Below are 22,557 nucleotides of genomic sequence, written 5' to 3' on the forward strand. Positions count from 1 at the left end.
GGGCTGGTGGAGGAGAACTCAGGACACCAAAAGATAGCAAAGGGGTCCCATGCCAGGATGTGTGCCTGCCATGGCTGTTCCTTCCTAGCTCATCTCGTACGGTCATCAGAGGTCCCGTGTTCTCTGCTCCTCACACCCAAGCCACATTGATAAACATGGGGAGTATCTATTGCTTTGGTCCCTGAGTAGTGTGAGGACTGCTGAGTGCTCTTATGATTTGGCCATAGCCCTGGCTCTAGTTAGCATGGTCCTAACAGTCCACACCCCTCAACCCCTCCCTTCTTCTACCCTGGAGGACCAGAGATGAAGGCTTGGTCAAGTCAGAGGTAATGTTTCCCTAAGTGACCCAAGAGAGAAGAGACCCAGAGTTTTGGGTGAATTTCTTTTCTCTTTTTTATTTCTTACACTTTATTTATTTTTTCAATGTAAACTCTATACCACATATGGGGCTGAAATTCATGACCCCAAGATAAAGAGTTGCATGCTCAGGGCACCTGGGAGGCTCAGTCAATTAAGCATCTGCCTTCAGCTCAGGACATGGTCCCTGGATCCGGCTCCCTGCTCCGTGGGAGGTCTGTTTCTCCCTTTCCCTTTGCCCTCTTCCCGGCTCCTGCGCGCGTGCTCTCTCTCAAGTAAATAAATAAAATCTTAAAAAAAAAAGTTGCATGCTCTACTGACTGAGCCAGCCAGGTGCCCCGGGTGAATTTCTTTAAGAGAAATTACCATTCATAAAAAAAGGACCAAGGAAGGGATGAGTCCTCTTCATCCAGATCATCTAGATCATCTTCAGTGGGTCAGCGGTCAGGACACTTTCCCTGAGAACCCCCACTTCCTGGGAGATGGGGGCCTTTTTCCTGGGTTCAGGGAAGCCTGCAGGAGTCTCCAGAAATCAGGAAGGACCCAACCCTGGGTCGATGTTCCTGAATATCTTCAGGGCCTAGGGCTGGTTCTCTGGCACAGGCGGTGGCTCCTGACCCCACCTAGAGTCCTGGGTCTCAGCGGCCCCCAGGCCCTGGGGAAACTAAGAAGCCATTTCTGCTTTGTGGTTGATCTGGCAGTAAGTGTTTGTATCTGGGTGTCGTAATTCCTGTAAAAGAAGAAGAGGCCTCTGAGCCCCTGTCACCTTCATAGAAGACATCTGGGTGACCTTCAGCGTTTAGGTCAAGCTGGGCTGCTCTCTGGGAGCCTAGCTGTGCGGTGGGTGTCTACCCCAAACCCCTCTTTCTTCCCCCTATTCCTTGTTCCTCTCTGCTCTGCTGTTCCTGAACCTTAAAGCTCAGCCAGGGGCAGGCTGGGGCAGATCCTCAGCCCCCTTGGGCTTTGGGGGCCAGAGCATTCACTCCCCACACTCACCTGGTAGACAGGAATGGCTGTCGTGGGGCCGGGCAGGGAGTCCTAAACAGGAGAGAATGGGTGTTGGTAGACAGAGAGGGAAGGTCACTTCTCTATGGGGGTGACCAGTTCTGTCTCTTGAGCAGCTTTCTCCAAGCCCGCTGACCCACACCCCAGTCCCAGAGCACTACCCACTGCACCCTCTGCCCCATTCCTGTTAGCTCAGGACCTCTGGCTGATGCCCCCAGTGGCCACCCTGCCCCTGGCTGTACTCAGTGTTCCCACTGGCCAGCTCAAGGGAGCAGGGACAACTCAGGACATGGTGGGGGGAGTGATCCTGTCCCTGAAGAGGGTCATGCCTGGCTGGAACAGGGTTTGCCTTGTCCTGGTTAATCTGGGAGAAGCAGGGTCTGCTCCTTGCTGCTAAATTGGTTGAATGCCCTGCCTTGACCCTTCACAGCCTGGACCCCACTGGAAAGAGAGGTGGAGGGGGCAGGCTTACCTGCGATTTGTTGCTGCTGGCTGGAATGTGCCCTGGGAACAGAGACAGGAGTTAGCACCAGGGCTGTGAAGAAGCTTGGGCTCACCCTCCCAGGAGGCGACAAGTCCACAGCTCTCAGACAATAGGGAAGTAGGAGCACCTCCCAGGGAAAGACCCACTGGCCATTTTAGGGCCCAGTGCTGGTAAGGTGTTGCCCTATGATCTAGATTCCACAACCACAGGCGGTTGAGGCCCCCTGGGTTAAAACCCCAGAGAAAGGGTCAGAGGCTCCAGGCGACTGAGTAGCAGGAGAAGACAATGTGGCAGGATCTTGGGGCGCCCAGAACTCCCAGGCGGGAGAGATACTCACGGGGGGTGGATGCTGGGCAGCAGAGCTCTCTGAGATCACACCAGCCATTGGCCCTAGGAAAGATCAGGCTTAAGTGTGAGGGCTGCAGGGTGAGGTCACAGCTTTGGTGTCAGAGCAGGGGACCAGCAGGATCCTGAATCCAGGCAGGGGTTAGAGAACCCCTCTCTCCACCAGTGCTGTTTAGCAGAGGCAGGACCCAGGAGAGAGGATAAGGAAAGGCCTTTGAAGCCCAGAGCGGGAGACCTGCAGCCTGATGGGTGACTAGGAGAAAGTGTCCTGAAAAGGAACGGAGAACCTGGGAAAGGAATCAAAGACGAGGGTCTGACTGAGTGGTACGGTCAAGGCTGCAGCTCCTTGAGCAGGACACTTGGGGAGCCCTGGGCATGCTGGATCCCCAGCATGTGGTGGATGTGCTGAATGTGGCGTCCCTGCTGTGGCCACACTCTTGCCCCCACAGGCCCGCCCACTATGTCCATCTGCCTGGAAAAGCAGCATAAAGGACATCCCAGGACTAGCCCTGGGTGAACCCAGGTTCTCTGGTCTCACACATCCGGGGCTGTGGTTCCCGCATCTGCCATTTGGGGGTGACACAACTGGCCTGTCAGGCTCTTCCCCTCTCCATTGTGTGACCCTGACCAGGACCGCCCTCAGATCCTGAGGCTGCAAATCCCCCTCACAGAGCGTGGGGCCTGAAATAAACCACAGGAGGTGCCCTTTGCTGAGCACTTAGTCCTGTCAGCACTGCTGCCGATGTGCCAAGTGAACCAGACAACCCCGAGGGGCTGCTCCCTAACTGTCCCTCATTTATACCCAAGGAAGCTTCCATCCTGCCTGGGAAGCACCCCAGTCAGCAGCTGGCAAGGAAGGAGCCAGATGGAATGGGAAGGAAAATCCAGGGGGCAGTTGGGAGTCTGGAAGAGGCCGTCCAGGATCCTAGGTCAGGACAGAGTCTCCCTCCTGGCTGGGAGCAGCTGCGGGACAGGATCAGTGTGTGGGAAATGTCATCGTACCTTCCAGTCCTTGTGCGGAGCAGGAGACAGCCTAGGGTAGCGGCCAGTGCCAGTCCGACAAGGACCCCGGCTACCAAGCCAGTGATGGACCCCACAGGGAAGACTGTGGTGCTTCCTTCATCTGAAGAAGAAGAAAGAGAGGGGAATGAGTCCCAAGTCAAATCTGGGGAAACCAGGAGTGTCCGTGGGGGAAGGGCCTAGTAAAGGAGGAAGAAAGGGCATTGAGATCTGGCTGGTGTGTGTGTGTGTGTGTGTGTGTGTGTGTGTGTGTGTGTGTGTGTGCGTGCATGTGTGAGTGTGTTGTCACCACAGTGCCCCCATCCCTTCGGCCACTACATTTTCTCTTCCTCACAGTGCAACCCTGGACTTTGTCTCATCTCCACATTTCCCCCCGCCCCAGGGTGTTCATTTTACTCTCACGTTATGCCTCTTCCCTGTGTCTTCTGTCACCATTGATGGTCTTAGAGGGAGGCCCTTACCTGTCCACTCAACACTGATTAAGGAGAATAACATCAGCGACTGCTTTCGAGGTCTGCTCTGTGCCAGGCACGTGGGAAATATTTATGTTGATCCCATCTGCTGCTTCCCTGCCCATGAGCGGCCAGGTGTCACGCCCACTGTGCACAATGAGCAACTCAGTGTGTACAGGGCTTCACTAATGAACAACTGAGTGTTTAAAGTGAGTACTGTAATCAGTAAATCAGTGCAGGTCAGAGAGCGTGAACGTGATCAGACAACACTCATCCCAGTTCCCCGAGACAGTACAGCTGGCAACAAAAATGTTAATAACCAAAGGACAATAGTTGCGAAATTTGACTGAGCCCGGAAACGGAGTATGACCCTGTCTCCGGATTTCATCTCATGAACTCATGATCTCATCCCTGTGATCCAGCTGTTCTTTCCAGTTTTAGAGAAGAGGAAAATGAGGTTCAGGAGTTTGAACGTCTTGCCTGACTTTCAACAACTGGTACAAATCAGAACCAAGATGCTAACAAGATTCATCTAATTTTGGGGAATTTTATCCACATTGCCCTTGAGGCCCTGAAGGAGGCTCCCACCCCCTGCAGGCCTCCACCCATTTTACACCGCCTGCCATGAAATATTAGGGAGGAAGGGGACAGTTTGAGGGTCACTCACAGCTCACATCCAGCCTCACAGGGTCACTTTTACTGGAATCGCCTGGGTTGGAGACCTCACACTGGTAATTCCCAGCATCTTCCTTCCTGACAGGGTGTATGGTGAGGGTGCTGTTGTCCTGGGACAGCGTCATCCTCTCCGTGAGCTTTAGACTCTGGCCATTGAAGAACCAGTGAATGGAGACCCCACTGTTATTTGTGGAGCAGGTCAGGACCACAGAGTCCTTGTCTTCTTTGAGTGTGGTATTGCTGGCATGGAGAGTGGGCTGGGCCAAGGGCTCTGTGGGGAAACACAGGAAGTGGCTTAATGAGAATGGGCCTGGTCCCTGGTCCCTGGCGCCTGGGGCTAAGCTCCTTCCTCTGAGGTACCAGCCAGTCGGAGGGCCCCAGAGAGCTCTGTGAAGGTGCCCCAGAGGATGGCCCTATTGTCTGCAGAAGGATGAGTGTCTGTGTTCAGGTGAAGATCTGTAAGGAGAGGGCTGTCCCTCCCCCTTGACACTCAGGTTCCCTCTGGCCCTTAGTCATGTGTGTGCTGTGTACAGACATCACGGTGGTATCAGCACCAGGAACCTCTAGCTCGTGTGGCCAGCAACCTCGGTATCATGAGCAAGAGCTGAGACCAACCACCAAGCAGAGAGCGAGGGGATGAGCAGGATGCAGGGGTGCTGAGGGAATTAACGACCCATCATCTCTTCAGAGAGGTGCCCTGGGTGCAGGATCCTAGGAGATCTGACCACTAGGCTCGCTGCCCTCGTTGGGAGAAACTCCCACACCCTTCCCTCCTTCCTTCCCCAACAAAAGCAACTGAGTTTCCTACATGTAGACCCTGGGCTGTTTTCAGGGGCAGGGTAGGGAGCAGAAGGCCAGTCCTTTCCCTGACCCCCGGGTGGGAGGGCCAGGAACACACCAGGAAACAATCAGATCTCAAGTCTAGAACAGGGAGGCTCGGCTCGGGCATCTGAGGGGCGGCCAGCTCGTTCTGACAAAGGGTGTTGGGTTCCAGAGCAAACACGGAGTGAGCCTTGTTTGCTCTCATCGCCCACACCAGCATCCCTACCTCTGATGGAGGAGAGGACGGGGCTGTGTCTGCACACAGAACCTGGGTCAGTCCCATTTGCCACTCCTCAGTCTCTGTGACCCTGATTCAGTGACTGTGTCTCCCTGTGCCTTGGTTTCCCCTTAATGCACCAGGAAGAATGATAAATGACCTCTACTTGCTAGGCCTGTGAATTATCCATTTAATGACCCCAAATATCTGATGTCAATTTGGGCTATAGCAGCTGGCCAATCAAACGGCAGCTGTTACTACTTTGCTCTACAAGAGAAGGTTCCCTGGGCTGGATTCTTGTTGGAGGAGGACAGTCAGGAGCCTCTCTCTGCTCTGTTCCTCCCTGAGGTTGCTGCCCTTCCTCTGGTGTCCCTCAAGTCCCAAAGAGTAGTTGGCTAATGGACTGGGGGCTTTTTAGTTCTGTGCTGTCCATGCTGAGTCTCAGGTGAAGGACCAGGCTTGGCCCCTCCCCAGATGTGGCTCTTGAGACTGAACCCTGGCTGGTGACCAGCTCAGGCAGCCAGAAATAGTTGCTCACATTCAGCTCTGCCCAGGAGCCCCCACCTCATCCTGGCACAGATGCCCCAGGGTCACTACAGTCAGGAGCCCCGAGTAGTGGTCTGGGCTGAGTCTGCTGAAGAACCCAGTGGATCCCCCAGGCTTGGGCCTGACTGGGCCCTGCAGGGTCTTTCTTAGATGATCCCAGAGTCTGGATTCCAGGAAAGGAATTCCAATGTTAGGAAGTTAGTCTCCACTGTGTGACCTGCACTAAATGCTGGAACCCTGCCCCCACACAGGACATAATGCAGAGGGGGATGGAAGCCCAGTCCCAGCCTGTCATCCTGTGTGTGAAGTAGAATTCACCCCACCCAGCCCCAGAGGTGAGAGGGAATTACTCACCGAATACATGGAGCTGTCCAGTTACTTGTACCCTGTCATAAGTTCTATTTGTGATTTCTAGGGTGTAGACTCCTGCGTCATTCAGGGTGATGTCCTGGAACAGCAGGGATCCATTGGGGTACACTGTCTCTCTGCCGCTGTGTGCAGGTCCTGAGACAGTTTTTTGTGTATCTACTATATATGATACAATACGGCGGTTCTCTGTTATGGCTCCTTTGAACCAGTCTAGGCGCGCAGTATCCCCAGGCAAGTTGTGGACTTGCAGAAGGACGTCCTTCCCTTCGATAGCACTGAGCGGCACGGACTCCACAGTGACTTGGGCAGTGGTGGGCGGGTTCCAGAGGGTTAAGAGCGAGACTAGGAGGGAAGGGAGCAGATGATCAGTGTCTGGACCTAGGTGTTGGAGGGAAAGCTGGGGCCCTGCAGACGCAGCAGGTCCTCATCCCCCAGCCTCGGGGTGTGTGTGGGTGTGCACGGGTATCTGTGTGTCTGTGTGTGTCTCTGCTGGTCAAGGTCAGCAGCATGACCGCACTGCTTCATCTCCGAACTTACTTCCTCTGTTTGGAACAACTTCCTCCCGTGTCTGTCGTTCACTCCCTCACTGCCCTCAGATACCTTTTCACGCTCAGGGGGTCCTCAGGAGAGCCCTGCCCTGACCACCTCCTCTGACGACCCTCTGTCTCCACGACCTGACCTTTCCCTGTTCTGTTCCCTTCATAACGCTTGTCGTACCTGACCTCACATCCTAGACGTCTCTGGGTGTCTGTCTTCCTCCCCACAGAAGTGAGCACGGGGAGGGCACGGACTCGTCTGATCTGTGATGTACCTCAGTGGTGGGGCAGGCGGCAAATACCCAGGACTGAATGAATGTGTCCCCAGGGCCCTCCAAGTCTGGCGCTTGTGAAGATCTCAGATTGGTGGGAAGGGACAATGATTACGGTCCCTGGTTATTGTTATCATCAGTTTTCCAAATTCAGTCCTCAGTGATGAGTAACTTGGGGAACAGTCCTTGGCTCACCACCTCCAGATCATGGACAGTCCTGTCGCTGAGTGGCTCCCCCAGTCCTGCCCTGCTCCTCTGTCCCCTCTCAGAGCCCTGTTTTCCCTGTGAGACCCCAGCCTTCTTTTTCCTCCCATCCTCCCACTCCCTCCCAGGGACCTGTCCCTCTCACCTGCCAGCAGGAGGTCCTGCCAGGGGACCTGTCCTCCTCTGGGAGGGCCTGAAGGGGGCTCCATGGTGCCTGCTGTCTGCTCTGTCCCTTCCTCTGTGAGAAGAGCTTCTGCTCCAGAAATGCTCAGGAGAAGCACTGTTGTCCCAACGTGTTGACTCTGGCTTAAGTGGCCTCTGAAGCAGGAGTGCGGGGGTGGGGGGGGTGGGGGTGGGGTATCTGTCAGGGCCCCTCCTTTCCCTTCCCCTCCCTTTTCCACCCCTTACCTCCTTCCCCACTCCCTTGTTCCCTTTTTCCCCTTTCAGTTCTGTCTACATTTTGATTCCCTGACAAGGGCTGAGGCCTCTCCCTCTACAGCAGTGATTTCCCACCATAGGCTAGAGCGCGCACACCCCCTTGTTTGGACAAGCACAAGCCTGTCGCGTTGGGGTCTGGAGACCCACTGAGCTCAGGGTCAAGGTGCAGGGACAGCGCCCCCACAGCCCTCTCTCCTCCCCTGCCAGGAACCCGTCCTCCTCGGGGAGGGACTGAGGCGGGCTCCATGGTGCCTGCTGCCCGGTCTGTCTCTTCCTCTGTGAGAAGCGCTTCTGCTCTAGAAAAACTCAGGAGGAGCACTGCAGTCCGGACTTGTCAGCTTGACCGCCCTTCCTCCCTGGGCTCTGAGCGGCCCCTGAGCAGAGGGGCACAGGGCGGAGTCACGTGGGCTGGGGGCGGGGTCTCTGTCAGGTCCCCGCCCTTCCTCCCTTCCATCCTCCTCCCCTCCCTCCTGACTTTCTTGGCCCCTACCCCTTTCATCTCTGTCTACATTTCGGTTCCCTGACAAGGTCTGAGGCCTCTCCCTCTTCAGCTGTGATTTCCCAGCATGTGGGAGAGCGCAAATACCCTTATTGGGACAAGCACAAGTTTGTGGCATTGGGGTCCAGAGACCCGCACAGCTTGGTGTTAAGGTACAGGGTCAGTGTCCCCACAGCCCTCTCTCCTCTCCTTGTGGCTTTCCCTTTGGGAGTAGGAGCCTGGGGGCTGCCTCAGGAATTCCTGTCACCGGGATGTCACCCCCACTGTGCGCTGGAATCACCTGTGGGACTTTATCAAGACTGTGAATGCCCAGGGGACACCTAGAAATGCTGCTTCAGCAGATGCCAAGTCAGGCTGAGACCCCATGATGTGGGGATGGGGCCGCCTCGCCCCTTCCTGTGTCCACGGAGGGTCTGCAGAGCCTGTGAAAATGCAGAGTCTGACTCAGCGGGTGTGAAGTGGACCCCAGAGTCTGCCTCTACCAAGCTCCCAGGTGATGCTGACCATCCTGGCCCGGGGAGCGCACTCTGAATAGCAAGACTGAAGGGACCGGGTTCCCCTAGAGGATGGCCCTTCTCCCCCACTCCCCTGCTGTGTCCTGGCCTTGAGTCTGTGGGCACCACACACAGAGCCCCAGGGTCTCCAGATCCCGGGGATGATTTCCGTTTGTAGCAGAGAAGGCCAGCTGGGCACCGGTCTCCCCAGTGCTCTCACAGGCTCTGGGGAGGTTGGACTGACTCCTGGCAGCAAGGTCCCAGAGATGACTCTGGGGGTGAGAAAGGGACAGGCCGGGTGACGACAGGTGTAGGACCCACGGTCCATCCCTGGGTGTCCCCAGCCCGGCCTCTGCTTCCGGGGACATAAATCCAGGACCCGGTGTCCCTGGAGCTCCATTCCCAGGTGGGAAGGGGGTTTCCTGCATGTCCTGGGAAGAGAAGAGTTAGGGGGAGGTCAGGCGGCTGCGGCTCCTGGAAATGTTTCGAGGAGACCCTCCCTCTCAGTGTCCACTGGATGAACTGTGGCCTGGAGACAGTCCGTGTGCTCCTGAGCTTCTTGGGCAGTCTGTGTCCTCTGCCTGGGGGACCTTCCTGTGGTAACCCTGCTTCCCCCATGGGTGGTGCCAGGCAGGGCAGGGGAGCTGCACAGGGACCCCTGACAGATCAGCGTGCTGCTAGGGCCCTAGAAGGAGTGGGCAGGACAAAACAGGCATGTGGGACGGGTCCAGAAGGGTCTGTGGGAGAAAGGGATGGAAACCAGTCTCCTCCTCCCCCTCCTCAGCCAAAGCCAGCTTCAAGGTTTAACTTCCTGTGTGTTGCCAGCATATCCCTATGTCGCCCCCTGGAGGCGAGTCTGGGGGCAGCACCAGGTATGGTGACCAGGCTCCAGAGGATGAGGGTCCCTGAGCCCTGGGCTGAGGTCCCGGTACTTGTGGGTCCTAGACTGTCTGACTCCATCCCATGGCTGCATGGGCCCAGGGAGACGACAGGCACAGTTTAGAAGATTCCTGGTCTTGTGTGAGGAGAATTGTCCACCCAGAGGGATTTGCTCCCTCAACAGGAGCTCTCTGTCCTCGAGATTTTGAGAATGACCTAGTAGGGGTCTCTCGACCCTTTGGGGAAAAAGCACTGGCCTGAGGGGCTGACCATTACAATGTGCTGTCTCCCCATCACAACAGGGAGGGGAGCCATCTGTATCCCTGTCTCTCCTCTGTTCTAGGTCTCCCACAGGAACCAGGAGCTGGGGTGGCCCTTCCCAGAGACTCAGCCCTGGGGAAACACAAGCAGATGCTGGGTTCTCCTGTCTCGCCTGCCTGGAAATTTCCCGCTTGCTCCCCAGGTCACCTTGGGCTACTGAGACATCTTCAGGGAGACAGCAAGTGTCCCTCCCAGACTAGGGGTCCTCAGGATGAGGAGTCAGCTCCTGATGTCTTTGGAGGTCAGGATGGGGCTCTGAACTCCCCTGGTAGTAACCGCCTCTGAGTTTGTGATCCAGAATTTGTGTGAGGTCAGATCTCTGAGAGAAGAGGAAGGACACAGGCTGCCCACCCAGGCCTTCCAAGGGGAAAAGTCATTCACATGATTGTGATGGGTGGGGGTGTCCGTGTTGTGGGAATGAATGGGGGTCCGGCCCCTAACTGTAGGAGGCCCCTGTCCTCCCTCCTGAATCTAGGAGGGGTAAAGGCCCGGCAGCTTACACGGGCAGCTTCGGGCACATGCTGGCCTCCTCCCATGCTGATGCCAGTGGCCTCAGTCTGCAGGGAAGAGGCTCTGACCCCAGGTTCACATGGGGGGACATTGTGTGCTTTCCCTCATACCTTCAGTGAGTACTTACTGGGCATCTGTGACGTGTCAGGCCTGGGCTGGATCTGGGGAACTCCACAGAGAACAGGACAGATGGGGGCCCTGGACTCGTGGGTTTACCCTGTATCAGGGCCAGCGGCACTAGAAAATCATGGCACTGAGGAGTCAATTATAATCAAGAGGAGGGCGAGGAAGGGAAAGTATCTGGTGCATCTGGAGCATGTCAGGGGGTCTTAGCTGATAGGGGTCCCATGGAGCACTCCTGAGAAAGTGACCTTTTGGCTGAGACTGGAAGCATGAGTGGAACTTTGCCCCTTGAAAGACAGAGGGTGTGGAGGGACGAGCTGTCCACAGAGGGACCAATCTCAGTAGGCAGATGCCTGGCTGGCCAGAGGGGCTGGCGGGGTATAGTGCGGGGAGCCTGGGGAGCCAGGAGGAGTGTGTGTGAGAGAGGCTGGGGGGGGGGGGGGGTCAGAACTGGCTGGTTGTGGGAGGTTTGAGGAAGGATCCAGGCTGGGGCGCAGCTCTGCCGCCCTCTGGTGGTCTGTTCAGGAAATGTGAAAGAAAAGTCCAGCAATCCGATTATTATTATTTTTTAAATAATTTATTTGTTTATTAGACAGAGAGAGCCACAGCGAGAGAGGGAACACAAGCAGGGGGAGTGGGAGAGGGAGAAGCAGGCTTCCCGCTGAGCAGGGAGCCCGATGCGGGGCTCCATCCCAGGACCCTGGGATCATGACCTGAGCCAAAGGCAGACGCTCAATAGCTGAGCCATCTAGGCGCCCCTATCCAATCATTTTTTAAAATTTGTACATTACATAACGTTCACATACGGACATAGAATTTTAACCCCTTTATTGAATTACAGTTGACATACAGGAAGTTCAACATATTGAAAGTGTAGAATTGAATACATTTTTCCACGGGCATGCAGAGAAGTCATTCCTACATGAAGATACTGAGTATCTCCCTTCCTCTCAACGTCTCCTCACATCCTCTTTATTCTTCATTCTGCCCCCCTGACACTCCTTCCCCATGTTCCCATGAAACCTTACATTTGCTTTTGCTATTATCGATTAGCGTGCATTTTTTAGAATTTTGAAAATTTGAACCGTACACTACGATTTGGGGCTGGGGTCAACTTTTATACTCAGTGTGGTTTTTAAAATAACCCACAACTGAATGCAAGCTGGTGCAACCACTCTGGAAAACAGCATGGAACTTCCTCAATAAGTTGAAAATAGAGTTACCCTACGACCTAGCAATTGCACTACTGGATATTTACCCTAAAGATACAAATGTACTGATCTGAAGGGGCACGTGCACCTGAATGTTGTAGCAGCAGTGTCCACAATAGCCAAACTATGGAAAGAACTGAGATGTCCATCAACAGCTGAATGGATAAAGAAGATGTGGTATATATACACAATGGAATACCATGCAGCCATCAAAAGAAATGAAATCTTGCCATTTGCGACGGTGTGGATGGAACTAGAGGGTATTGTGCTTAGTGAAATAAGGCAATCAGAGAAAGACAAGTATCATATGATCCGCCTGATATGAGGAAGCTGAGAGGCAACGTGGGAGGTTTGGGGGGTTGGAAAAGAATAAATGAAACAGGATGAGATCGGGAGGGAGACAAACCATAAGAGGCTCTTATCTCACAAAACAAACTGAGGGTTGCAGGGGGGAGGGGGTAGAGAGAAGGTGGTTGGGTTATGGACATTGGGGAAGTTATGTGCTGTGGTGAGAGCTGTGAAGTGTGTAAAACTGGCGATTCACAGAAATGTACCCCTGGGGCTAATAATATATTATGTGTTAACAAAAAATAAAAAATTATATAAAAAATAAAATAACCCACAACTGCATTTTATTGCAAGTATCCTCATTTTTCCCGCTTTTTAATATCTTAGTTTATCCCTTTTGTATCCCTTTTCTTTTTTATCCTTACATTGGAAGGATTCAGAAAGTTGGTTTTTAATTTATTCCCTCATTTATGCTTTCCAACTCTGGGCTATTACAAGCACACCCGCCTGCAACTTTTGTGCACGAGTCTTTGAAGCGGCCGGAGCTTTCATTTCTCTGGGGTAGAGTCCCACCCATGAGTGCAGAGAAGGGATCGCTGAGGAGGCACACCTTTAATGTCTGGAAGAACATGCTAGTTTTCCAAAGTAGCTGCAAGTTTATTTTTTCCTAGCAATGTGGGAGAGTTCCAGTGGCCCCCCATCCTCGACACTTAGTTTGGAAAGTCCTTTTAATAGTTTAGCCAGTCCGCTGATTGTGAAGTGGCATCTCGGTGTGGTGTTCAGTTTGCTTTCAACTGTGAAAACATTTTTCATTTTCTTTTATCATTCTTTTACTTTATTAGCAGTTCACAGGAAATCTGTCCTCTGAATAGTGTCCCACTATATGCATGTGCTGCACTTTCCTCAACCATTCGTCTGTCGACGGACATTTAGGTTGATCCATACCTCGGCTGCTGTGAACAGTGTTGCAGTGAACACAGGCATGCCTATCTCCGAGATCTTGATTTCCGTTCTTCTGGACAAATAAGCTGGGTCTTAGTGTAGCTGCGTGTTTAATTTTTTGAGGACCCTCCATACTGTTCTCAGGGTGGCGGCGGCTGTTTGCATTCTCATCGTTGGGTACAAGGGTTCCAATTTCTCAACATCCTCACCAACACTTGTTTGTTTGTTTTTTTTCAATAATAGCCATTGCAAATGTGCAACATGTGTGTCGTAATAATGTGTTTTAGAATTGCAGTTCCCTTTTTTCATATATCCGTTGCCATTGGAGAAAGGTTATTTCTTTGTTGCTTTTTACTATCTGGTTGTAGGTGATCCTTATGCATGTTGGCTATTAACCCCTCATCTGATAACATGGTTTGAAAATACTCTCTCCCAGTTGGTAGGTTGCCTTTGCATTTTGTCGATGGTTTCCTTTGCTGTGTAGACACTTCTTCGTTTAATATGGTCCCCCTTGTTGATTTTCCTTTCTGTTGCCTGTGCTTTTGGTATCATATGCATGAAGTCATGGCCAAGGCCAATGTCATCAAGGGTTTCCCCATGTCTTCTTTCATGACTTTTATGGTTTGGGGTCTTAGGTTTAAGTCGTTCACTCATTTTGAGTGGATTTTCATGGATGTGTAAGGTAAATCTGTAATTTCGTTCTTCTGCCACGCGGATACCCACTTCTCCCAACATCGTTTGCTGAAGAGACTATCCTTTCCCACTGTGTATTCTTGACACCCTTGTCAAAGATCCGATGACCATATATGCAGGAATTTGTTGAGGGCTCTGTGTTCTGTTCCATTGTTCTGTCTTTCTGGCCATACTGGTACCTGACTGAGACTGGCTGCAAGCTCACATTTGGCTGCTCACACCCCAAAAACCAACACATGAGGGACAAGTGATGGTAGGTGAGGAAGGTTGCTTTATATGGGAAGCCAGCATCCTGGGAAGACAGTGGACTAATGTTTCAAAGATCATGCTCCCCATCCAGCGGGCTTGGGGTTGGAGGGTGGTTTAAAGGGGACATGAGAAAAGGGAGGGCGGTTGTGTGCAGGAGAAGTAGGTGTGCAGGCAGCTTGTAGTATGTGTACATGACACACAACAGACTTGCTGGCACCCAGGGCAGCTGTTTTCCAATATAGGTGGGTCTTATCTCCTGGGAAAGCTTGGTCCATCACTCCTTAAGGCCAGTGGTCTGCAAATCCCAAGGAAGTGGCTTATTTTTGCTACAGATCATGGGACTTAGGTCAGCAAGCAAGGGGTACACATGCTTGGAGCAAGAAAACCCTTAAACCTGGTGGAGTTAAGCCACAATGCCATATTGCTTTCATGACTGTGGTTTTGTTATGTGATTTGCAACCAGAAGGGTGATGCCTCCAGCTTCATTCTTCCTGCCCGAGATTTCTTTGGCTATTTGACATATTTCATGGTACCATCCAAATTTTAGAACTGCTTTGTCTTTTTCTCTGAAAAATGCTGTTGGAATTTTGATGGGGTTTGCATTGCATCTGGAGATCATGAGGAGCAGTATGGCTATTTTAACAGTATTAACTCTTCCAACCCATGGACAGGCGCTATCTTTTCCTTTATTTGCCTGTGCTCAATTTCTTCCATCAATGTCTCATGCACTTCAATCTAAAGATCTTTCCTCTGTTTGGTGACATGTAGTCCAAATTATCTTACTGTTCTTTTTTTCCTTTTCCCGATTTTTTAACTGACCTATAAACAAGTTACTTGCAACATAACTTCTTTTCCATGTGGAGAGTTCTCAAGAGGTTCTTTTTTTTAAAAAAAATATTTTATTTATTTGACAGACAGAGATCACAAGTAGGCAGGGAGGCAGGCAGAGAGAGGAAGGGAAGCAAGCTCCCCGCTGAGCAGAGAGCCAGATGCGGGGCTCCATCCCAGGACCCTGGGATCATGACCTGGACGGAAGACAGAGGCTTTAACCAACTGAGCCACCCAGGCGCCCTTCAATAGGTTCTTAAACAGCAGGAAAACATTTCCTGTTCAATTGCATTGAGACTCCCTCAGAAACCATCCCCATAGAGTGAGGTTATCACGGTGTTTCTCTCCGCTCTAAGTATATTATTTTAAAGTACACATGAAATTTTAAATGTGTACAAATTCAGGGGTGTAAGAAACTTCAAAAGCTACAGATGCAGAGTGTAGGTAGGAAGGTGAAGGCTGTGAATGTCCCTTTCATTTAATGCATCCTTTATTTTGCCTTGTTGACACATAAGCAGCAGTTGCTGCGATTCCCTGGACCCAAAAAGAGCAGATCGTCCAGGGAATGGAATTTCCTCTGCCATTCTCCTAAGTATGAAGCCTTTCCAAAGCCAAATGCCAAGATACCAGCAAATGCATCTTTGGGCAGTGATCCAAAACAACAGGCTCTGCAAATGGGGACCCTTGTCTTGCTTCCCACAGGTAGACACTGAAGTCCTGCTGTCTTTGTCTTTGCTTCTCTTCTTGGCACTGCCCCAACAGACCGGACTATTCCCTGCCTCCCCAGGGGCCTGCTTCCACCCCTCAGGGCCCAGCCAGAGCAAAGCATTTCATTGTTTCTGACACCATAAGAAATGGGAATATTTTCTCTATTTCCCAATGGTTGCCCACAGGCTCTTTGTTGGTGTACAGAAATGTCCTGATTTCTGCAGATTGATTTTGCGTCTTGCAGCTTCCTTAAATTTGTATATTAGTTCAGAACGTTTTTTCATGGAACTTTTGGAGTTTTCTCCATATAAGATCATGTTGTCTACACACAAAGAGAAGTTTACTTCTTTTTTTTCTGGCATGAATGCCTTTTATTTATTTATTTTTTTCTTATCTAATTGCTTTGGCTAAGAGTCTCAGAATTCTGCTAAAGAGAAGTGGTGAGGTTGAGCACCCTTGTCCTGTTTCTGATTCTAATAGAGAAGCTTTCAGCCTTTCCTCCCTGAGTGTGATGTTGGCTGTGGACTTGCCATAAACAGCTTTCATTCTGTTGGGGAGCAGCATGGTAGATGGCATATATATATATATATATATATATATATATATATATATATAATACTTCTCAGCCAATAAAAAAGGAATGAAATCTTTTCATTTGCAACAATATTGGTGGAGCTGCAGTGTATTATGCTACGGGAAATATATCAGTCAGAATTACCTCAGAGAAATACCATATGATTTCAGTCACGTGGAATTTAAGGAACAAAGCAAGTTAGAATAGGAGAAAAGGAGAGAGAAAGAGAGAGGGAAACCAAGAGACAGACTCTTAACGACTGAGAACAGGCTGATGGTTGCCAGAGGGGAGGTGGGTGGGGAATGAGTGAAAGAGGAGATGAGGATTAAGGAGGGCACCAGGTGTTGTCTTGAATGTTCAATCGGTATAATGTATGATTAAAACTAACAGTACACTGTATGTCAACTAACTGGAATTTATTTTATTTTATTTTTAAGGATTTTATTGTTGATTTGAGAGAGAAAGGGAGACGGAGGACAAGCAGGGGGAGAAGCAGAGGGAGAAGCAGACTCCCTGCAGAGCTTGACAGGAAGCTGGATCCCAGGACCCTGGGATCATGACCTGAACCAAAGCAGACACTTCACTGAATGAGCCACTCAGGCACCCCTGTTTCATTTTTTAAATTTTAAAGATTTATTTTTTTGAGAGCAAGGGAAGGGGGGAGGGCCAGAGGGAGAGGATCTCCAGCAGATTCCCCCTTAAGCACAGAGCCCCTCAAGGGGCTCAATCCCATATCCCTGAGATCCCGACCCAACGGACCAGTAAGCAGACTGGCAACCGACTGAGCCGCCCAGGTGTCCCAGCTAACTGGAATTTAAGTAAACACCTAAAAAACTTGCCCACTGATTCACTTTTTGTCAGTAAAATAGTTACACTGGCATAAGATCTAGACAATTAACTAGGATGTTCCTCTTGATATGATGCGTATAAAATGCAGGAAGGATTCTTCCCTCAAGAAATATAACCTGAAATCTATTTAAACGTTGAGATTCATTTTCCAATTTGTAGGAAATACAGGGTTTACAGAAGTAACTGAAATGACACCATAAGGAAACAAAGTCAGAATGTGGGTGTTCTATAAGACAACAGGTCTGCTCTGGTCTGTTTGCAGAGTCTGTATCATGGAAAAAACTGAGGGGGTAAGAGGACTGCTACAGTATGAACAGTTTAGCTTACTAAATCTTCAAAAATTGAACACATCCATGTATCTCACCGCTAGATCAGGCAACAGAACATTGCTGGCACCTTAGAAGTTGTTGCTCTCTTCCATTTATAAATTTCTTTTGTTAAAGATTTATTTATTTATTTGATAGAGGATAGGGGCAATGGGAGAGGGAGACAGATCCTCAAGCAGACTCCCTGCTGAGCACAGGACCGACATGGAGATCAATCCCAGGACCCTGAGATCATGACCTGAGCCACAATCAAGGGCCAGCTGCCTAACCCACTGAGTCACCGCAGGTGTCCCCCATTTACAAATTTCTAATGTTGAATCATCATTGCTTTGCTGGGACAATTGAAATTTAGTCATGGTGTACTGTCTTATTCTATACACTGTTGGATTTGGTTTTGGTTTGAAAATACCTTGTTTAGTATTTTTGTCTCTCTGTTCATGAGCATGATTGTCCTGATATTTTCATCTTTTTGTGCTTTTGTTGTTGTTTCCATTTCAATTTAAAGTTTCTACTAACCTTGGAATGAGTTGGAGCAATATTCGCTCTCTATTCTGTGGATGAATTTGTATGATTTTGAGATGATCTGTCTTGAAAATTCTGTGGAACTCTGAGAAAACTGTGTGGGGCAGGAGACACTCCAGGAGGGAACTATAGTGCCAGTCCGACCAGGACCCCGATTGCAATGACAATGACGGACCCCACAGGGAGGCCTGTGTTGTTTCTTCCATCTGAAATAAAAAGAAAAAGGGGGGGCTATGAGTCTGAAGTCAAATATGGGGAAACCAGGAGTGGCCATGTGGGAAGGGCATGCTTAGGGAGGAAGGAAAGGCCACTGAGGTCTGGGTGGCATGTGTGTTGTCACCACAGTGTCCCCATCCCCTTGGCTGTGGCATCATTTCTGTTCCTCACAGTGAAATTCTGGACTTGCTTTAATTTTCACATTTTCTCCCCTGCCATGGAGGCCAAGGCTGGCATCCCGTTTATTTTCCTCTCATGTTATGCCTCTTCCCCGTGTCTTCTGTTCCATCCTCATTGATGGTCTTAGAGGGAGGCCCTTACCTGTCCATTCAACACTGATTAAGGAGAATAACATCAGCGACTGCTTTCGAGGTCTGCTCTGAGCCAGGCACGTGGGAAATATTTATGTTGATCTCATCTGCTGCTTCCCTGCCCATGAGGGGCCACACCCACTGTGCAGAATGAGCAACTCCGTGTGTACAAGGCTCAGTAAATCAGTGAAAGTCAGAGAACTGGAACGTGATCAGACAGCACTCATCCCAGTTTTCTGGGACATTACAGCTGGCAACAAAAGTGTTAATAACCAAAGGACAATAGTTGCGAAATTTGACTGAGCCCCGAATCTGAGTGTGACGCTGTCTCAGGATTTCATCTCATGAACTCATACTAACTACTCTCACAACTTCCCTGGGATCCAGCTGCTCTTTCCAGGTTTAGAGAAGAGGAAAATGAGGTTCAGGAGGTTGAAAGTCTTGCCCGACTTTCAACAACTGGTACAAATCAGAACCAAGATGCTAACAAGATTCATCTAATTCTGGGGAATTTTATCCACATTGCCCTAGAGGCCCTGAAGGAGGCTCCCACCTCCTGCAGGCTGGCATCCATTTCATGCTGCCTGCCATGAAATATTAGGGAGGAAGGGGGAGAGTTTGAGGGTCACTCACAGCTCACATCCAGACTTACAGGGTCACTTTTCCTGGAAATGGCCAGGTTGGAGACCTCACACTGGTAATTCCCGGCATCCTCCTTCTTGACAGGGCGTATGGTGAGGGTGCTGTTGTCCTGGGACAGTGTCATCCTCTCTGTGAGCTTTAGACTCTGGCCATTGAAGAACCAGTGAATGGAGACCCCAATGTAGTTTGAGGAGCAGGTCAGGACCACAGAGTCCTTGTCTTCTGTGACTGTGGTGTTGCTGGCATGGAGAGTGGGCTGGGCCAAGGGCTCTATGGGGAAACACAGGAAAGGCTTAATGAGAATGGGCCTGGTCCCTGGTCCCTGGGTCCTAGGGCTAAGCTCCTTCCTCTGAGGTGCCAGCCAGTCGGAGGGCCCCAGAGAGGTCTGTGAAGGTGCCCTAGAGGATGGCCCTGTTGTCTGCAGAAGGATGAGTGTCTGTGTTCAGGTGATGATCTGTAAGGAGAGGGCTGTCCCTCCCCCTCTGATCCTCAGGTTCTTTCTAGCCCTTATTCATGTGTCTGCCTCGTCCAGACATCACTGTGGTATCAGCTCGTGTGGCCAGCAACCTCGGTATCATGAGCAAGAGCTGAGACCAACGATCAAGCAGAGAGTGAGGGGATGAGCAGGAGGCAGGGGTGCTGAGGGAATAAACGACCCATCATCTCTTCAGAGAGGTGCCCTGGGTGCAGGATCCTAGGAGGTCTGACCACCAGGCTCCCTGCCCTCAATGGGAGAAACTCCCACACCCTTCCCTCCTTCCTTCCCAAACAAAAGCAACTGAGTTTCCTACAAGTGGGCCCTGGGCTGGTTTCAGAGGCAGAGTGGGGAGCAGAAGGCCAATCCTTTCCTTGACATCCCAGTGGGAGGGACAGGAACACACCGGGAAACAATCAGATCTCAAGTCCAGCACAGGGGGTGAGGCTCGGGTATCTGAGGGCGGCCAGCTCGTTCTGACAAAGGGTGTTGGGTTCCAGAGCAAACACGGAGTGAGCCTCTGTTTGTTCTCACCACCCACACCAGCATCCCTCCCTCTGATGGAGGAGAGGACAGGGTTGTGTCTGCACACAGAACCTGGGTCACTCCGATCTGCCCTTCCTCAGTCTCTGTGACCCTGATTCAGTGACTGTGTCTCCCTGTGCCTTGGTTTCCCCTTAATGCACCAGGAAGAATGATAAATGACCTCTACTTGCTAGGCCTGTGAATTATCCTTTAAACAACCCCAAATACCTGACCTAAATTTGGGCTATAGCAGCTGGGGAATCAAAGGGCCGCAGTTACTACTTTGCTCCACAAGAGAAGATGCCCTGGGCCTGATTCTTGGTGGAGGAGGGGTGGCCTGGAGCCTCTCTTTGCTCTGTTCCTCCCTGGCGGTGCTGCCCTTCCTCTGGTGTCCCCCAAGTCCCCCAGGGCAGTTGGCTAATGGACTGGCGACTTTTCAGGTCTGTGCTGTCCATGCTGAGTCTCAGGTGAAGGCCCAGGCTCGGCCCCTCCCCTGATGTGGCTCTTGAGACTGAACCTGGTGGTGACCCTCTCGGGCAGCCAGAAATGGTTGCTCCCAGTCAGCTCTGTCCAAGGGCCCCAACCCCATCCTGGCACAGATGCCCCAGGGTCGCTAGAGTCAGGAGCCCTGAGACAGTGGTCTGGGCTGAGCTCTGGTGAGGATATCAGGGACCCTCAAGCTTGGCCCTGACTGACCCTGCAGGGTCTTTCTCAGATGATCCCAGAGTCTGGATTCCAGGAAAGGAATTCCAGTCTTAGGAAGTTAGTCTCCACTGTGTGTCCTGCACTAAATGCTGGAACCCTGCCCCCACACAGGACATAATGCAGAGGAGGATGGAGGCTCAGTCCCAGCCTGTCACCCTGTGTGCAGTAGAATTCATCCCACCCAGCCCCAGAGGTGAGAGGGAATCACTCACTGAATATGCGGAGCTGTCGGGTTAATTGTGCCACTTCATAATTTCTCTTTATGAATTGTAGGGTGTAGTATCCTGTGTCCTTCAGGGTGATGTTCTGGAACAGCAGGGATCCATTGGGGTACACTGTCTCTCTGCCGCTGTGTGCAGGTCCCAGGATAGTTTCTTGTTTATCTACTACATATGATACAATATGACAGTTGGCCTCTACATTGGCCCCTTTGTACCAGTCTAGGCGTGCAGTACCCCCAGGCAGATTGTGGACTTGCAGACAGACGTCCTTCCCTTCCACAGCACTGGGCGGCACGGACTCCACAGTGACTTGGGCAGTGGTGGGCGGGTTCCAGAGGGTTAAGAGCGAGACTAGGAGGGAAGGGAGCTGACGGATCAGTGTCTTGACCTAGGTGTTGGAGAGAAAGCTGGGGCCTTGCAGACGGAGCAGGTCCTCATCCCCCAGCCTCGGGGTGTGTGTGTGAGCGTGCATGGGTATCTGTGTGTCTGTGTGTGTCTCTGCTGGTCAAGGTCAGCGGCATGACCGCACTGCTTCACCTCTGAACTTACTCCCTCTGTTTGGAACGACTTCCCCCCATGTGTGTCGCTCACTTCCTCACTGCCCTCAGATACCTGCTCATGTTCAGAGGGTCCTCGGGAGAGGCCTGCCCTGACCGCCTCCTCGGAAGACCCTCTGTCTCCACGTCCTGACCTTTCGCTGTTCTGTTCCCTTCATGACGCTACCTGACCTCACATTCTAGACGTCTCTCGGTGTCTGTCTTCCTCCCCACATGGTGAGCTCCGGGAGGGCAGGACTTGTCTGATCTGTGCTGTACCCTGGTGGTGGGGCAGGCGGCAAATACCCAGGGCTGAATGAATGTGTCCTGAGGGCCCTCCAAGTCTGGCGTTTGTCAAGATCTCAGGTTGGTGGGAAAGGACATCAATTAGGGTCCCTAGAAGGGACCCCAGTAAGGTTGTTGCTGTATCAGTTTCCCAGATTCAGTCCTCAGTGATGAGTAAATTGGGAAACAGCCCTTATCTCACCACTTCCATGAGACAGTCCTGTCGCTTAGCGGCTCCCTCAGTCCTGCCCTGCTCCCTTGTCCCCTCTCAGAGCCCTGTCCTCCTGGATACCCCAACCAGCCTCTCTTCCACCCTGCCACCCCCTCCCAGGGAACTGGAGGCACTCACCTGCCAGCAGGAGGTCCTTCCAGGGAACCAGTCCTCCTCGGGGAGGGCCTGAAGGAGGCTCCATGGTGCCTGCTACCCGCTCTGTCCCTCCCTCTGTAGAAAAGCTTCTGCTCCAGAAAAGCTCAGGAGGGGTACTGGGGTCCTAACGCGTCTGCTCTGCCTTCCATCCTGCCTTTCTAGGGCGGGGCACCTGGGGCAGGAAATATGGCCTGGGTCACATGGGCAGGGGCGGGGATACTGCAAGCGTCCCGCCCCTCTCTTCCCCTACTCCTTACTCCCCTCCCCTCCTGCCCCACTTCCTTGTCCCCTACTTTCTTTTTCATTTCTATATACATTTCCGTTCTGTGGCAACTGCTGCGGCCTCTCCATCTTCAAGTGTGATTTCCCAAATAATCGGGGAGCACGCACTTACCCTTATTTGGACAAGCACAAGCTTGTGGCATTGGGCTCCAGAGACCCACACAGCTTGGGGTTAAGGTGAAGGGACAGCGCCCCCACAGCCCTCTCTCCTCCCCTTGTGGCTTTCCCCTTCCG

General features: G+C 51.7%; 2 protein-coding genes across 5 annotated transcripts; both read right to left on the reverse strand.

Moving 5' to 3' along the window:
* Window positions 1-590: 590 nt before the first annotated feature.
* LOC123931188 (carcinoembryonic antigen-related cell adhesion molecule 3-like) lies at window positions 591-8,056 on the reverse strand. The gene is made up of 9 exons (XM_045988047.1): window positions 7,762-8,056; window positions 7,450-7,622; window positions 6,278-6,634; window positions 4,331-4,609; window positions 3,194-3,314; window positions 2,184-2,236; window positions 1,835-1,866; window positions 1,354-1,395; window positions 591-1,087 (listed from the first exon to the last, which is right to left on the reverse strand). The coding sequence occupies exons 1-9, from the start codon at window positions 7,818-7,820 to the stop codon at window positions 1,022-1,024; spliced, it is 1,182 nt and encodes a 393-aa protein (XP_045844003.1). The 5' UTR covers window positions 7,821-8,056; the 3' UTR covers window positions 591-1,021.
* Window positions 8,057-16,645: 8,589 nt separating this feature from the next.
* Window positions 16,646-22,212, reverse strand: LOC123931189 (carcinoembryonic antigen-related cell adhesion molecule 21-like). Of its 4 annotated transcripts, none has more exons than XM_045988050.1 (4): window positions 22,024-22,212; window positions 20,845-21,015; window positions 18,919-19,197; window positions 16,646-17,964 (listed from the first exon to the last, which is right to left on the reverse strand). In XM_045988050.1, the coding sequence occupies exons 1-4, from the start codon at window positions 22,085-22,087 to the stop codon at window positions 17,885-17,887; spliced, it is 594 nt and encodes a 197-aa protein (XP_045844006.1). In that variant the 5' UTR covers window positions 22,088-22,212; the 3' UTR covers window positions 16,646-17,884. The 4 variants fall into 4 exon arrangements, with proteins under 4 accessions (XP_045844006.1, XP_045844005.1, XP_045844004.1 ...); XM_045988049.1 differs by having other exon boundaries at window positions 20,845-21,018; XM_045988048.1 differs by having other exon boundaries at window positions 20,845-21,204.
* Window positions 22,213-22,557: the final 345 nt, after the last annotated feature.

This window comes from Meles meles, chromosome 19, assembly GCF_922984935.1.
Source record: "Meles meles chromosome 19, mMelMel3.1 paternal haplotype, whole genome shotgun sequence".
Classification (NCBI taxonomy): Eukaryota; Metazoa; Chordata; class Mammalia; order Carnivora; family Mustelidae; genus Meles; species Meles meles.

Coding starts and splice junctions, on each gene's coding strand:
- LOC123931188 (XM_045988047.1), bottom strand. CDS start 7,820: ATGGTGGGAAATCACTGCTGTAGAGGGAGAGGCCTCAGCCCTTGTCAG. Junction 4,610..6,277: donor TGGACAGCTCCATGTATTCG/GTGAGTAATTCC, acceptor GTTTCCCCACAG/AGCCCTTGGCCCAGCCCACT. Junction 1,396..1,834: donor CCAGCAGCAACAAATCGCAG/GTAAGCCTGCCC, acceptor TCTCCTGTTTAG/GACTCCCTGCCCGGCCCCAC.
- LOC123931189 (XM_045988048.1), bottom strand. CDS start 22,087: ATGGAGCCTCCTTCAGGCCCTCCCCGAGGAGGACTGGTTCCCTGGAAG. Junction 21,205..22,023: donor GAAGGACCTCCTGCTGGCAG/GTGAGTGCCTCC, acceptor CTTCCCTCCTAG/TCTCGCTCTTAACCCTCTGG. Junction 17,965..18,918: donor TGTAAGTCTGGATGTGAGCT/GTGAGTGACCCT, acceptor TTTTTATTTCAG/ATGGAAGAAACAACACAGGC.